Source organism: Scheffersomyces stipitis, chromosome 3 (genome assembly GCF_000209165.1).
Source record: "Scheffersomyces stipitis CBS 6054 chromosome 3, complete sequence".
NCBI lineage: Eukaryota > Fungi > Ascomycota > Pichiomycetes > Serinales > Debaryomycetaceae > Scheffersomyces > Scheffersomyces stipitis.
In genome coordinates this window covers 1,554,575-1,569,526 of record NC_009043.1, presented here as the reverse complement: position 1 = coordinate 1,569,526, position 14,952 = coordinate 1,554,575, and the positions used below count along the sequence as shown (strand labels likewise).

Sequence of the window (14,952 nt, the reverse complement as noted above, 5' to 3'; positions counted from 1 at the left end):
TTGGGATATACTTTGTTCAAACATAAAATTCAAAGCCCTGTACCACAGAAAACTTCCGTCGGAAGTTAACATTTATAGTTCATTATGTAATCACGAGCTGATAAGAAACGCAAAATTATTTGCTTGGTTCAATTTTAGATAAGGAACACAAAGGTTCCCTTTCAATTCAATGTGATATTAGATTCGATCTAAAAAGAAGTACTTGATGTTACGAAGTAAATTAACAAGTAGAGCACGGTAAATAATTGCCATATTTGAAGCCCGCCATACTTCACTGTTAATAGAGGTTTTTTTGATTCATAATTGAATTCAAGCTGCACAGGTTAATGTGCTATCTCGTTTTCACGAGACTATAATACTTGTGCCCATGTCTGAAGGAACAAGACAGAATGAGACTGAAAATCTACAAAGTATCTCAAGCATAATATCAGTCGAACAAGATCAAGATCAACATTTGGAACATCTTTCACAGCTACAACTACTCCAGGAACTTCCAAAGCCGAAGAAAAGAGCCTGCGATAGATGTCATGAAATAAAGCAAGTTTGTACGGGAAGTGTGCCATGTGAAAGGTGTGCCAGAATGAGCATTAAGTGCGTGTTGGATAGGCCATTGAAAAAAATTGGTAGACCTCAAAGAGGAGATAGAGATCTGTCTTATTCTCCTAGAAGCAACTCTTTGATACCTCTGAGTGATCGCAGAAATGGCAAACTTGAGAAGAGAACTGGAATACGCCACTCGAAATCGGCCTGTGAAGCATGTAGAAAGAGAAAGAGAAAATGTGATGAAAGTTGGCCCAATTGTGGCTATTGTACCAAACTGAATTTGGAATGTTCGGGGCCTACTGTGCGTAAGAGGAAGCCAAAGGCTAAATCTTCAAGATTAGACCCATTGTTGCAAAGGAAGGCTGAGATCAGCTTGTCAATACAATCTGCTTCTAGTTCGACATCACTAATAAGCAGTCTCTCAGTTGATGATAGTTCAGCTTCGCCCCATTTTGACAATCCCAACGATGGAAATTGTTCCGAGACTACAGTTCTGCTGCAAACAAGTTCCACGGAACAGAAATCTTCAGAACCTATTAGGGATAGATGTGTAAAGGAGACTCATAACATTCCAGTTTCACCAGCTGCTTTTATGTCGACTGATACCTTTCTTAACAACGACATTACATTATTAAACATGGATAAAAAAACAAATACAGGGGCGGAATCTTCACCTATGAACAGTACTTGCAGCAGTAATGATGCACTATTTTCTGATTTGTTTAGAAGAGATAACGACGATGGCGACGATAATATTACCAGTTCCATTATAGATCAGGATTTAAGAAATTTTGGTCTAATTCTCGCGAACAATCTGAATAATCCTGAGAGTAGCGAGGCCAATATTAATAACGAGAGTATCAACAATAGTAGTGATAATATTACTAGAAAACGTATGGCCATTTCTAGATCTGATACCCCTGGTCCAATTCAATTACACAAATCAACATCCATCAAATATCACCAATTGTTTGAGAACATGAATCAAATCAGTAATAGTATATGCTTGAGTCTTTTGAATAACATTGTAATGGAAAACAACATTTCTGTAAAGGAGAGATTTTTGTTAAAGTATTTTGTTACTGACGTATCATTCACCATATTTGCTGACGAGACCTCTAATGCATTCATGAGCACTATTATCCCTATCTCATTGAAAGATAAGAGGGTCAGAGATCCAATTTTGGCCATTGCTTCGGCTCACAGGGCAGGTAATGATATAAAATTCTTTAGAGACGCTGTCTTGTATCGTTCAAGTTCTCATGCTACATTGCTTGGGAGCACTTCTCAAGTAGAGTACTACTTTTCTGATGAAATCTTACTATCAATCTTGTTGAGTGGAATCATGGAAATATTGAATGGATCGTCTTTAGGTTGGTCTGTTTTATTAGAAAAAGCATCTGAGATCACAAAATTTAGAGGAGGTATTAAAAAGATGGCTTCAGCTCGAAGTGGTTATGCACCAATGTTGGTTCAACTTTTTTGCTATATAGATCTTATTTCAAGCCTCAGTACTTGTCATCCACCTTATATTGAACAATCAGCCCAAAATGACAATTGTCAAACAAGCGAACTGACTATAAGTGAAAAGATAGAAATAGAATCTCATGTTTATGATCAAGAAGAGGTCACAGAGATTTTGAACAGCAAGTTTGGCTTCAGATTTGGTATTGCTGGTGAAATATTCAAAATTTTGGGCAATATTTCAACTTTGGCCTCGTTACGTAAATCGAGGCATGACGGCGAAGATCAAGAGAGACAATTTCAAATAATGGCGGATGATATCGAGATGAAACTACAAGACTGGGAATTACCAACCACAATGAACTTCAATGATGTTTCAGATGTCCAGATGTCTCAATATGCCATGGCTTTACAATGGGCTGCTTTTTTAAGATTGCATCAAATCAAAGATGGTTACAACCGTCAAGACATAAGAGTTAAAGTGTGTCTTTCTACTATCCTAAGAGCTGTCAAATTGATCCCAGAGAAGTCAAACTTGGAAAGTAGTTTAATGTTTCCGTTGATACTAGCTGGTTCTGTAGCGATAACAAAAACTGATCGAGATTTTATCATTTCAAGGGTCAGATCTATAAAGAAAAGATTGAAGTTCCACTATATTGAAGAGTTTGAACGAATGTTGTTGTACATTTGGAGTAGAGATAATAAGGAAGGAAATTTTGTTAATTGGGCTGCTGTCAGATACTATCAATTTCCTGGTTTGGTTATGTTTTGAATTTTTCAATCTATATAAATGTTTTTCATTACAAAATGAATGCAAATTTTCATTTCTTATCGTAGAGGACTCGAGAAGCTTGCAATCAACATCTGCCTCGTCATGCTGCCGATTTATGTATCCGCTTTTTCTGCAACAATATTTGTTTCCAACAGATTTGGCAGAGCCCAAATCCTTTGACACGGGAGCATCCTCCATGTGTAGAGTCATTTAAATTACATTCAAATGAACTTCACCAATAGGAAAGAGCAAGGGAATAAAATTATTGATACTCACAGGAAGACTTTCACTTTCCAGTTGTCAAGATTGTCAAGCAGTAGTCTGTGGCCATTTTCATGTCAATTAAGTGCATTGGCTAGTCTCTGATCGTAGACCACATTGCACGTATAACAAACATTGAAGATAAAGTAGTATGCAACAATGCAATCACTAGTAACCTACAATACCATACACATTAAAACGTAACTTCGAATTATATACCATCTCGGTCGAAACCTACCTTTTTGAAATCCATAGTGTTTGTCTCATTTGGTTGTGTAGACACTTTATCGGTATCCTCGTTCTTCTTGTTTCAGTGAGTCAGCACGATTAAGTTTTGCACTCAAAAGACCTCTGTTCGAAATTATGATCCCCATTCTTCCCGGTCTTGCCCCCTGGATTCTCTACTTTCGTCTAATTCACATGTCTTTTGTAGTACTTAAGTTGTATTATCCTCGTGTCTACTCCTACTCTACCTAACAATTCCACAGGGAAACCACTGTTGAGCTACTATTTGTGAATGAAATCAGCAAATGTCTCGTCACTTCATAGAAGCTTGATCTAAATACAAGAATGCAAACGGTTGTGTATTTAACAATGTAGTTCGCCTTCTCTTCTGTGGTAACTATGACGGACTGTTCTTTTAACTTTATAAACCTAGGTTGCAGTTCTCCTTTTTCTTATCACCACATTGTTAGATGCTTGTTCCATATAATTCAGGGGTGTAGAGACCCCTAACCTTTTATTTCGAGGTGATTAGGATTCCAGAAGCATACACGTTTTGATTCCGGCCAAAGTGACTGTATGTAGAGAAAACGTTTCTTGAAAGCTGATAATGACCCTTATTCTTCGAGTAGTTTGAGTAACAGAGCCGAAGGTGAGAACCAGACACAACTGTGTTAGTGTCTGCTCACGTCCTTGTTTGTATACTCTGAGCTTTCCCAGCAATTATTTTCACAGCCAAGTGTGAAGTCATTTTGCAGCCGTGTAAAAATTCTGCAACATGGGCCGAGTCAAAAAGCAATGGCCATGCAGGCAGTTTCTTTAAGAGATGTCGTGTCTGGATCGGCCAAAACAATTTCATGGCGGTGCGGAAGCGGAAAGCACAGAAGGAGAAATCCGCTCGTGTCGGATGCTATAAGCTGGTAACTGAAAGTGCACAGCCAGTGGCTCAATCGCAAACCTTGTCAACACAAAATCAGTGATGACAAAGACTTAACTACTGGCCCATTTCTGTCGGCGGACAGATTCATTGTCTGCAGCCGAAACAGGCAATTTCCGTGGCGTAACATTGCAGTTTTCATGCCAATCTGCAATTCAACATTTTTCACAATCTCCAAAACTTCTACACCAGAAAACAGGTGGCCGTCTTGGCCCCGAAATGGTGGACCAAGCAGCTACGAACTTTGTGGTGGTAGCTGTCCTATCAAACGCTCCATTGCACACAAACAACTTTCACTACACCCGCTTGTGCGGTTATTCGCTGACTTCTACAGCAACATACTCCTGTAGCGCTGCGGCACGGGTGTATTTTCATTCCAGTGTCGGAACACACTGGATTACTGTGAAACATTTCGCGCGGTTACCAGGAAGATGATACCTAATTGGGCTGGCGTCCGGCATGCTTCTGCCAGAATTAGCCATATTTGTCAGCGCTGATCAGACAATGTAGTCAAGTTCAGTTTTGACTCACTCCTTAATCGGAGAAAATTTTTCTAGCCATATACAGAGTTCAGTTTCTGTTGTATATATTAAATAAAATCTTACCACTCCTTTTTCCTGGTTTATTTGTCATTCTATACTAGTCTATATCTACGAAGAATTGTTAGAAACGCTTGGATCTCCAACCACGAATCGTTTTCCATCACATTCGGTTCATTGATATCTTAGCTGATATTCAGATTCTATTCCATAAAACTCGCTGAAAGTGCGAAATTTTTCACTCTTCACATCGCAGACAAAATGAACTTACACCCTACCGACTACTTAAACAACTTGAACCTCGACTTCGACTCGGTGGTGTCACCTAACTTGAGCGAATACAATTCACAGCAGCTCCAGAACGAGTTGGACATTTTTTCCCAATCTGACTTTTTTGATTTGGATGTCCTTTCGGCCGACAATGTGGTTCCAATCAAGCAGAAGGTCCAATTTCAAGAACAGCAACAGCAACAGCAACAGCAACCATCAGTCGTTGTCAAGACGGAGGATGATATCGCTTTGTCGTTCTTGAATTTGCCATCCGAAGGCAATGGTGCTTTCCCAGAGGAAAAGCTTGTTGCACAGGGTGCTGCTTCGGAAGACAAGAGAAAGAGAAACACCGCCGCTTCTGCCAGATTTAGAATCAAGAAGAAGTTGAAGGAACAGGAGATGGAACAAAAGTCCAAGGAATTGCAAGACAGATTGTTGGCCTTGGAGAAGAAGTTGAAGACCTTGGAGATGGAAAACAAGTGTCTTAAGAACTTGATATTAGAACAAAACGAAAAGAAGAACACAGACTTATTGGAGTCTATCAAGAAGAGAAGCATATTAGACTCCAAGCCTGTGTTCCAGTTCACTAGCTGATACACTCTGAAAAGACAACCATTTTAGAGTGAGTCGATAGTTCCTAAGCAGAGCCAGCACTTCATTGTGTATGGATTTGCTTTCTTGGGAGCTTACCGATCTTACAGGATTCGATTAAAATCCAACTTTTAACGACCTTAACGATTTAATGATCATGTAACGAATTCAAGATCCAACTCTTTGAATTTTTTGATAAAGTCGCTCTACATTGACTTGTGGGCGGCAACCTTATACTCTTTTTATTCTTGCCAGTAGCATTTGCTGCAGCACAAAAAACTATTACTGTTAATCACCAACCTGGACTCATCTACATAAAAATCATAAAAGAGAGTGTCTAGCGACTCAACCAGTTTTCTTTTTCAATTCTTTCAACAGGAATCAGAACCATATACCATTAAGCATACTTCTTCAAGCAGCTCGAGAAAGACAACTGAAGCGTATGAATGAATCTTCGGTAGTCCTTTTTCCAACAGACTAGGACCATTGAAGTTTCACTAACATTAACCAGTCCAGCACCATAATAATCCTGTTTTTTTTACACCAATATTGTATATATATAAGGAATAAAAATTCAACTAGTTAGGAACCAAGAGAGATGTAGAAACGATTGTAAGTACACCAATGTTGAGCATGGAAGAATAAGCATAGTGATCTTAGAATATGAAGTTCAGTTCAGAGTTTAGTTCAGGGTCGGAGAAAAAGTATCAGAGAAGGAAGACCAGTCAATAAGATAACTGACGAATAAGACGATAATCCTCCAAGGAAGTGTTAACTACTTCAAGTATCACCTTGCCATCTTGTCATCGTCATCTCAACAGTTTTTATACAGAAATAGTGTGATTTGAAGTATATTTACGAGAGATTCAGTGAGAGAAGCATGTGCTGCACTGATAGTCTCAGGAGAAGAAAATGGCAGAGATTGGACAGTATAAGAGTCCGCTGCGTGGATAGTGAAGAACCGTCGTACCAATATGGCTCATAACGACGAACCACGGTAAACTGGGGAAACTTCCAACCTCAAACTGTGACATCTTACGAGAATCACAGCCAGACTTCAGTTGAGAAATCAAGGGATTGATTCATGCACAGGAGGTTACGTCTCCAATGCAACGCAAGTAGTCAAGGCTCATCTGAGTCAGGTGCCCAAGTGGGCCAACGATGGAGGCGAAGTGTCAGACTCTCTGGAGCATCGTACAATGAGTCAGTGGCCCGTTAAAAGAGTAGAAAATAGTTACCTAAGCCTAGGAGCATAAATTACTGCTGTACCGACGAATTAGAGACCGCACTGGGAGATAAATATTCTACCGGTAAAACTCAAATCCACGATGACGTCCAAGATTTCAGTACAAAATGCTGAAAAGTGGACATTTCCAAGAAGATGGTGCCACAGTCGTCGCAATAATAGGCAATGGCAAGCACAGCAATGTAAGGTAGAAGAAAATACCCTTAGATACAATCCACTGGACAAGAAGTTGGACTTGAGCTTCCAGCCCTTTAAAGCTGTGGAAGGATTTCCCAAACAATCTTCTCTATTTCTCGCTAGGGCCGCGCCAGCCCTGTCTATTGTCTCCCCTAATTTCCGCCAGAAGCCGCCAGCCCATTCCACCAGCTCTCGCTACCCCACTACAGTCCAGTGCTAGATCTCACTATTGGGCCATGCGCTCTTATCGCTACCCCGTTCGAGTGTCACTAATAATATCTAGTCATAATAAATATTTATTCAAATAGAGCAGATTTTCTTCAATATCGAGATTGAAGTTTTCCTCAGATTGCAGAATTGTTTCGTTTGACTTTTATTCTTATCACTCATACTCCTTACACCTGTATTACAGGTCAGCGTGCTTAAAGCGTTAAACAATCTAGCCATCGTGTCCTTAGTCTCACGAATCGGCTCATTGAATATTCAAATTTCGATCCAAGATCTCATACAACTCAAATAAGCATACAAATATCTGTACTACTTTGTCAATCGCTGCAACAACAACATCTTCGTTGATATCTTTATAGTTATCGCGATCTACATCCATATCACCACTTCAATTACCATCTTATTGTATCTAATTGAAATCATTGACATTAATCATCACCGTCGTAAGCGCCAATGGCTGAACATATAAACAGAACATCGACCCCGGTACAGCCGTCGCAGTCGCTGGAAGATATGGATAGCGACGCCTCCGAAGAGAACGGGCTTTTTCACCAGCCGCTCTTCCAGCTACTGATGCACAATCTCCGCGATATCGAACGTTCGGTATCTCCGTGCGAAATCACCAGAAGCAACAACTCTTCCATACTTCGTTCAAATGAACGACAGCCATCGCCACTTCTGAAATCGCCAGAGTCGCTATCGACTACTCACAGAACGCTATCACAATCTCAATTACTAGAGGTGCCAAAAGATGATGCCCTTACGATTCCCAGTCCCATTGGTGACTACCCTAGCCTTGTAAATACCATCGAAGAACAGATCGACTTACGGCTCGCTTCTTCAAACAACCCCACCATAGTTATGGAGCTCGATCTCGACGGCAAAGTGCGATACTTGAGTAAAAACTGGGAGTTCATAATAGGAACTACAATCAAGAAAATCGTTGATAACCCAATCTCCAAGATTATCATCGGAAACAGTCCGGAAGACCTCCTGGTGTTCAACAACGCCATCGACAAGATGATTGTAGATGACTGTAGCTACAAAGTAAAGTTCCTCACTGCAACCAACACCACTGTAAGCCAACATGCCGACGACGGAGGATCAAATCTCACACCTCACAACTCGATGGAAGATGTTAAGGATGTCCTCATACCTACAACAGATTACGTTCCCAAAGAAGAACATGGAGATGCAGATGATGCCAGCATTGTAGATGATGATACTTCGAGTACTATAAGCTCGAAGCTCTCGAATAACGGAGACGTAATAGAACTAGAGGCTCAGGGGATTCTCATCCACGACGCCAAGACCAGAATGCCCACTCATTCTATGTGGACTATAAAGCCATTTGCACATTTAGACGTAGAGTTGACGATACCCGAAAATCTCATCAACTTGCTAGGTTTTGGTTCAGAGATCTTTGAAGGGTATCTTGTAAATCTCAAAGAGTTAGGCATTATAGACGAGGACAATGTTCCCCAACCCAAGACCATTCTCTGTAGAATCTGTGAAAGACAAATCCCCGCCTGGTTCATAGAAAAGCATTCTGATTTATGCGTAGTTGAACATCGGGCAGATGAAGATCTTCAGCAGTGTCATGATGCCATTAGCGATCAGCGTGAATTGATAATACGAATTTCTGAGAGTTTGGCCCAACAGCAGTTGCAACCATTAGTGTCACCTACATCTTCTGCTCTTTCTTCATCTACTTCGCTCATATCCAACCATTCGACTTCGTCCAGCGCTTCTTCATCTTCAGAAGAAAGTTCGCATAGTTTGATATTAGAATACAAGGGAATGCTCTTGCCGAGCGTTTCTACTGGAGAGTCTTCTCCCAGACTTGCCAACCAAGTTTTGAATAAAAATTTCCATGCTAGAAATCCCATGATACACACCAAGAAGTTTCCCTTTGGCATTCTACAGAGATTGGTGGAGTTATGTGATGAAGCATTGCTAATCAACCCTCCTACTAGTAACGAGAGCGAGGAGTTGCAGTTCTCACCTACAAGTGAGAAAGCATTGAATTCTGTAATGTCTGCTAACTATCTTGAGACTTCAGATCCGGCTATACGCTCCATAATAGAAGACACACAGCGATTAATAAGTGAAAAGGTGGAGACTCTATCACGTCTCATATCCATCCTACAGTATTCTGAAAAGATCAAAAAGGAGGTAGACGAAGCGGTTCTCAAAACTGTGAGCCAGGCTGTTTTCAAAATCAAAGAACAGACTGTCCCACAGGAATTTAATAACTCCATATCTAGCGACAAAGACATAGATGTTGCTGACCAGACATTATCGGAGCCTATTCTTCTCAGTCCGGAATCAGGAGTGTTACATCTGCCACAACCGGCTAGAACAACAAGTCCGTCTGCTAGGTTGTTTCAAGATGCTTTTGTGGAGGGTCAATTCAAGTCTATCACACCCAAAGACATTCTCTTGCGCGACAGACCTCCTCCAGTATTGGAGCATAGAAGTAGTACGATGACGACAAGTTCCATAAACTCTTCAACCTCCTCCCTTTCCATTCCAAATCCAACCAATGGAGCTAATACTTCACGAGAGCTTCTTGAATCGATTAATAATCTAGACTTGTCGAAGAAATCATCAGAAAATAACTCGTCGTTTTCCTCTCCTAGAAGACATCTCTCGCCTGCTCCATATGTGGAAAAACAGAATTTGTCATCTTATCAAAGAAATCCAAATCCTAGGTTTGATAGTACTACGCCATCGTCTTCTCCATCTGTGAATGCTGAAAATACCAATGATAGCATTACTGAAAAGAGATCAAACTCTGGCGGTAACAGCTTTTCTCTTCAAATTTCTACTAGCACTAAAGGATCTATAAGCTCCGGTACCAAACCTCCTCTTTCTCCACTCTTGGTTTCAACAACTCCGCAATCCAAGTCTACCGGTGGAGGGATCCGAGACTACGAGATTATCAAACCCATTAGTAAGGGAGCATTTGGTTCCGTATTTTTGGCTAAACGAAGACTTACGGGCGACTACGTAGCTATCAAGTGCTTGAAGAAAAGAGACATGATAGCCAAAAATCAAGTCTTGAATGTCAGATCTGAACGGGCAGTAATGATGAAACAGTCTGATTCAGCCTACGTTGCTCAATTGTATAGTACTTTTCAATCCAAGGACTACTTGTACTTGGTGATGGAATACTTAGTAGGTGGTGATTGTGGAACTTTGATCAAGACTTTGGGTACAGTTGATGTCGAATGGTCACGGCGCTACATTGCTGAAATCATTGTGGGTGTTAACGATCTTCACCAGCGCGGAATTATCCACCGTGACTTGAAGCCAGATAACATCTTGATAGATAGTGAGGGTCATCTCAAGTTGACCGATTTTGGCTTATCCAGAATAGGTGTTGTAGGAAGACAACATAGATCGCATCGTAAGAGCAGTTCTTCTGAAACCGGTATTGAGTTCTTCAGAAGAAGCATCACACAGCAACTGCACAAAGATCAGCCTCACAACCAGAGCCCGCTAGCTAACGTATCAGGATTGGGACTCGGTGGAGATTCGCCTTTATTGGAGTTTCATCACAAGAGAACCAGTTCTGTTACGCCATTCTCACTTTCGCCAACTGTTGAGCATGGAAAGAGTTCTGTAGGATCCTTGAATTCGCCAACTTTAACATTCTTAGAAAACTTTGCTCTGAATCAAACTCCCACTGCTGCTCCTCATAGGGGAAGCTCTATATTCAAGCCTACTGGTCGATCTGGTTCCAACTCGAGCGGAATTGAATCTCCCATTTTGAACCCGATACTCCCACGGACTTCGTCTGAATCGTCATTTGCAATAGTAGACGATGATTTTCAGGTCAGCCCCTCTCTGAACAATGGTACTTCTATAACATCTTATGCTTTGTTCGATCCCAAGAACGAAAAGGATACAGAGCTTAAGAAGTTTGTAGGAACCCCAGACTACTTGGCTCCAGAAACTATTGAGGGTTTAGGACAAGGTGAATCTTCTGATTGGTGGTCGTTGGGATGTATATTGTTTGAGTTTCTTTACGGCTATACTCCGTTCCATGCTGAAAGTCCGGACAAGGTGTTCAAGAATATCTTGGAAGGAGCCATAGATTGGCCAACTTTGTCTGAAGAAGAAGACTACAAATTCTGTCCTCCTGATGCGAAGGATTTGATTAAGAGGCTCTTGACTTTGGATCCTACAGTGAGATTGGGAGTAAACGGAGCCGATGAAATCAAGCAGCATCCATTCTTTTCTGTAATCAACTGGGATACCCTCTTCGAAGAGAAGCCAGCCTTTGTGCCAGTATTGGATGATCCAGAGTCTACTGAGTACTTTGATGCTAGAGGTGCCCATTTAAGTCAATTCCCTCATGAAGACGAATCAGACGATGACAAAGCTTCATCTGTCACGGGCCAATTGTCTATTCCAAGCATGCCAGGAAGCGGCACCAGAGAAAGAAGGGGAAGCAAATTGGCAGATCTCACTGAGTTTGGTTCTTTCCAGTATCGTAATTTGAATGTGTTGGAAAAGCAGAATAAGGATGTTATCAACAGGTTCAAGAAGGAGCATTTGGAACACAGAAACAGTTTCTCGTCGTCATCTTCTGATTCTATACCTACAGGTAGATCACGAGGATTCTCGTTTACTGGTTCTGGTGGTAGTCCTTTCAAAAGGCCAGTTTCTCCTATAGCTGCTGCTGGAGGACGCTCTTCTTCACCAAGTAAATACACCGAACCGACTTCGGCATCTCCACATTCGATGAAGCATGAACGATTAGGATCGGGAATCAGTAACTACTCCAGTGGGGACGAAATAGATACCACTAGAGCCTCGGTCTTCCCCAAACAAGTTCTTAGAGAATTTTCTTCATCGAGCTCTGATACAGAAGACAACAAGTCGTCTGCTCTTTTGAGAATACGAAAGAGACGTGAAAGTTCCAGGTTACCAAGCAACTCGGTCGATAACGGAGACTCACTCATTGCGAAGAAAGATGTGGATGTATTATATTGTGAACCTATTTCTGTTGTTCGTCATAGTGTGACGAAATTGTTGGAGAAAGCGGGTTGTATCGTTGTTTCAATCACAGATGGAGACGAATTGATCAGGAGAGCCACAAGTCAAGTTAAGTTTGATCTCATTTTTACGGCTTTGAGATTACCTAAGGTTGAAGCAATAGATGCTATTAAGTTGATCAAGTACACAACTGGAATTAACTCCTCTACTCCTGTGATTGCGGTGACTGGTTTTCCTGATGAAGCCAACGATTCTAAAGTGTTTTCATACGTTATCGAGAAACCAGTTGAGCTTGTACACATCCAGAAATGCATCCAGAAATTCTCAAACGACGAAGCTATTGAAAGCGATAGTGAAAAATAGAGAAAAATAGATAGACAAACAGAATAGTTGAGAGATTGGAGATCAGAAGTCCGAAATGAGAATTTGATAGAATTTAGAGAGATGACGGAAGACGCCTTAGTCAAATTCCCTAAATTCGAGATTCTTAGGGTAACGGGATTGCTGAAGACGCTTGTTTCTAGATTTACAGATAAAGATAGAGTTAATACATGCTAATGAGATAGTAGAGATGATCAACGAAGGAAGTTTCTTTTTTGCAAGTTAACTTGTAAGTACGGCTATACTTCATTAGGAACAGGCGAAACTCAGTTACTGATAATAAGGTCATCGAAGGCATCAGCCGATGTGTAAACTTTTAGAAATAGAAAACGTAATTTAGAACAATAGAAACTATATTATTAAGAATTATTAAATAAAACGACATGGAGCAGAACTGTCCATCAGATAATCACCCTATGAGAATTAGAGATTTTCACGTGATGGGAATATGCACATAAATTGCCTTCAGCAGGTTGATGTCATTTTTTTCTGGAGAGTGACATTTACTTATGTAAGCTTCCAGTAACTGTTGCGACTATCTGATTACGTCACAAACTGTCTTTCTCACCCAACATTTCTCTGGCCAAATTGCGAATTGGAGCACAGAAATGTGCCACTTTTATTCTCAGATTTGTACTATATCGTAACCACAAATTGAAAATGCCATCTCAGGAATTCACTGACAAAGTACGTCTGCTCTGATTCAAAGCGCTGTTCGTTGGCGGATACAATTTTGAAAGTTTTGTCTGCCAATGGCTCAGCTCGGGCTGGTTTTCTCCAGCAATTCGGATCTCATTTCGCATACTAACTAAGTGCCTATTTAACACGTAAGTGTTTCTTCTGATTTCAACATTTTGTGACGTTTTGGTGTAATGAATCTTGATAATGTGGACATTGGATAGTTGACATTGGTCATACTGAAGTTGTTGAACTTGTTGACAATCTAATTTCCAAGAATTGATTCACAAACGTATAACATTGATGAACTTGAAATTATTGATCTTATTTCTAGCATTGATTCAATGGATCTCAATTTGAAATCAGACGAGCAGTCGTGTTCAGGCAGCATATAGGCCAACGCCGTCCAAAACTTATCTAAGCGTCCTAATGACGACGAATTATTGAAGTTGTACGGTTTGTACAAGCAAGCCACCGTTGGCGACAACACCACTGACAAGCCAGGTATCTTTGACCTCAAGGGCAAGTACAAGTGGCAAGCTTGGAAGGACTTGGAAGGTACCTCTCAAGAAGAAGCCGAGCAGAGCTACATTGAATTGGCTACTTCTTTGATTGAAAAGTACGACAGTTAGATGTGTTGTTCGTGTTGAATGGCGAATATTGATTATGAAGTTATTCGGCATTGAATGTTTGATTGATCTATAGTAATAATGCCTATAGTCCTTTGCTATAAGTGATGTAATTACGCAATTCGCTTATTTTGAATTTCCAGTAACTGTAACTACTATAGCCATCATAGTTTGCTACAAGCTATAGCTAATCTATACTATTTTATAACCATCTGCTTATCCACAGCAAAATTATAACTGCTAGTGCTATTTATCTATCTCTATGAGGTTACTATTTCTCTTTTTGCTTTTACGAACAAACACATATATGAATATCTATTCCAGCTTTTCCTTTTGGGATACCAAGCCCACTAAGCGTGAACCAGAGTCAATCAAGATCAAGCCTGGAATGAGCAAGTACGGAACGTAGATAGCAGCCAATTGCAAAGTTTGGCTAGAGGTCAAGCCGTAAGACTCACCTTGAATAAGAGCGTAGCCAATACACACAAACGTGGTGAAAGCGGCATTGAAGCCATACACCACGGATAAAACCAAGTAGAGACCATCGTGAGTGTGATTTCTGGCGATCTTATAAGAAAAGTATACAAACAACGGCAACTGGAATACCAACTCGACCCATCCAAAGAGGGTAAACCACAATGGCTTTTCAACGAGAAGAAAATCGCTGTTCTGGGCTATATGAAATTCAAGAATCAGTTTTGAGATCGAAAGCTGACTGTCTGGAGGTACCACAATTGTAGAGTCGATAAAGACGGTGATGGGTATATGAAGAAGGTAGTATGCCAAATAGAAGGAGTCTAACGAGATCATTTTATATTTAATTGTACGGAAAGTTCTGAAAAGCGTCTCGTATAGAAAACGGTATTCTCCAGCTTTTTCACGATTTCCATATTGGACTCCCAATCTGGTAGTCTCACGATGCAAATGAAAAAAAATTAGTGCACCAGTATATAGAATTTTTCAACATTTCAGTAGAGCAACAAGACGTCTCTTTCTCCAGACAATGT

The 14,952-nt window shown here is 40.6% G+C and overlaps 5 protein-coding genes across 5 annotated transcripts; 4 read left to right on the top strand and 1 right to left on the bottom strand. All coding sequences in view use genetic code 12, as the record gives it.

Moving 5' to 3' along the window:
- Nucleotides 1–367: 367 nt before the first annotated feature.
- Nucleotides 368–2,779, top strand: UGA3 (Fungal transcriptional regulatory protein; the record flags this gene model as incomplete). The annotated part of the gene is made up of 1 exon (XM_001383885.1): nt 368–2,779. One exon carries the CDS (start codon nt 368–370, stop codon nt 2,777–2,779), a length of 2,412 nt encoding a protein of 803 aa, XP_001383922.2.
- Nucleotides 2,780–4,852: 2,073 nt separating this feature from the next.
- PICST_67409 (predicted protein) lies at nt 4,853–6,183 on the top strand. Its single transcript, XM_001383884.1, has one exon. The coding sequence runs from the start codon at nt 5,000–5,002 to the stop codon at nt 5,600–5,602; it is 603 nt and encodes a 200-aa protein (XP_001383921.1). The 5' UTR covers nt 4,853–4,999; the 3' UTR covers nt 5,603–6,183.
- A 1,571-nt stretch (nt 6,184–7,754) lies between these two features.
- Nucleotides 7,755–12,620, top strand: PICST_88182 (response regulator receiver; the record flags this gene model as incomplete). Its single annotated transcript, XM_001383883.1, has 2 exons — nt 7,755–7,942; nt 8,024–12,620. 2 exons carry the CDS (start codon nt 7,764–7,766, stop codon nt 12,618–12,620), a joined length of 4,776 nt encoding a protein of 1,591 aa, XP_001383920.2.
- A 678-nt stretch (nt 12,621–13,298) lies between these two features.
- PICST_31029 (acyl-coA-binding protein) lies at nt 13,299–13,948 on the top strand (the record flags this gene model as incomplete). Its single annotated transcript, XM_001383882.1, has 2 exons — nt 13,299–13,325; nt 13,712–13,948. 2 exons carry the CDS (start codon nt 13,299–13,301, stop codon nt 13,946–13,948), a joined length of 264 nt encoding a protein of 87 aa, XP_001383919.1.
- Nucleotides 13,949–14,260: 312 nt separating this feature from the next.
- On the bottom strand, nt 14,261–14,755 carry PICST_44334 (predicted protein; the record flags this gene model as incomplete). Its single annotated transcript, XM_001383548.1, has 1 exon — nt 14,261–14,755. One exon carries the CDS (start codon nt 14,753–14,755, stop codon nt 14,261–14,263), a length of 495 nt encoding a protein of 164 aa, XP_001383585.2.
- Nucleotides 14,756–14,952: the final 197 nt, after the last annotated feature.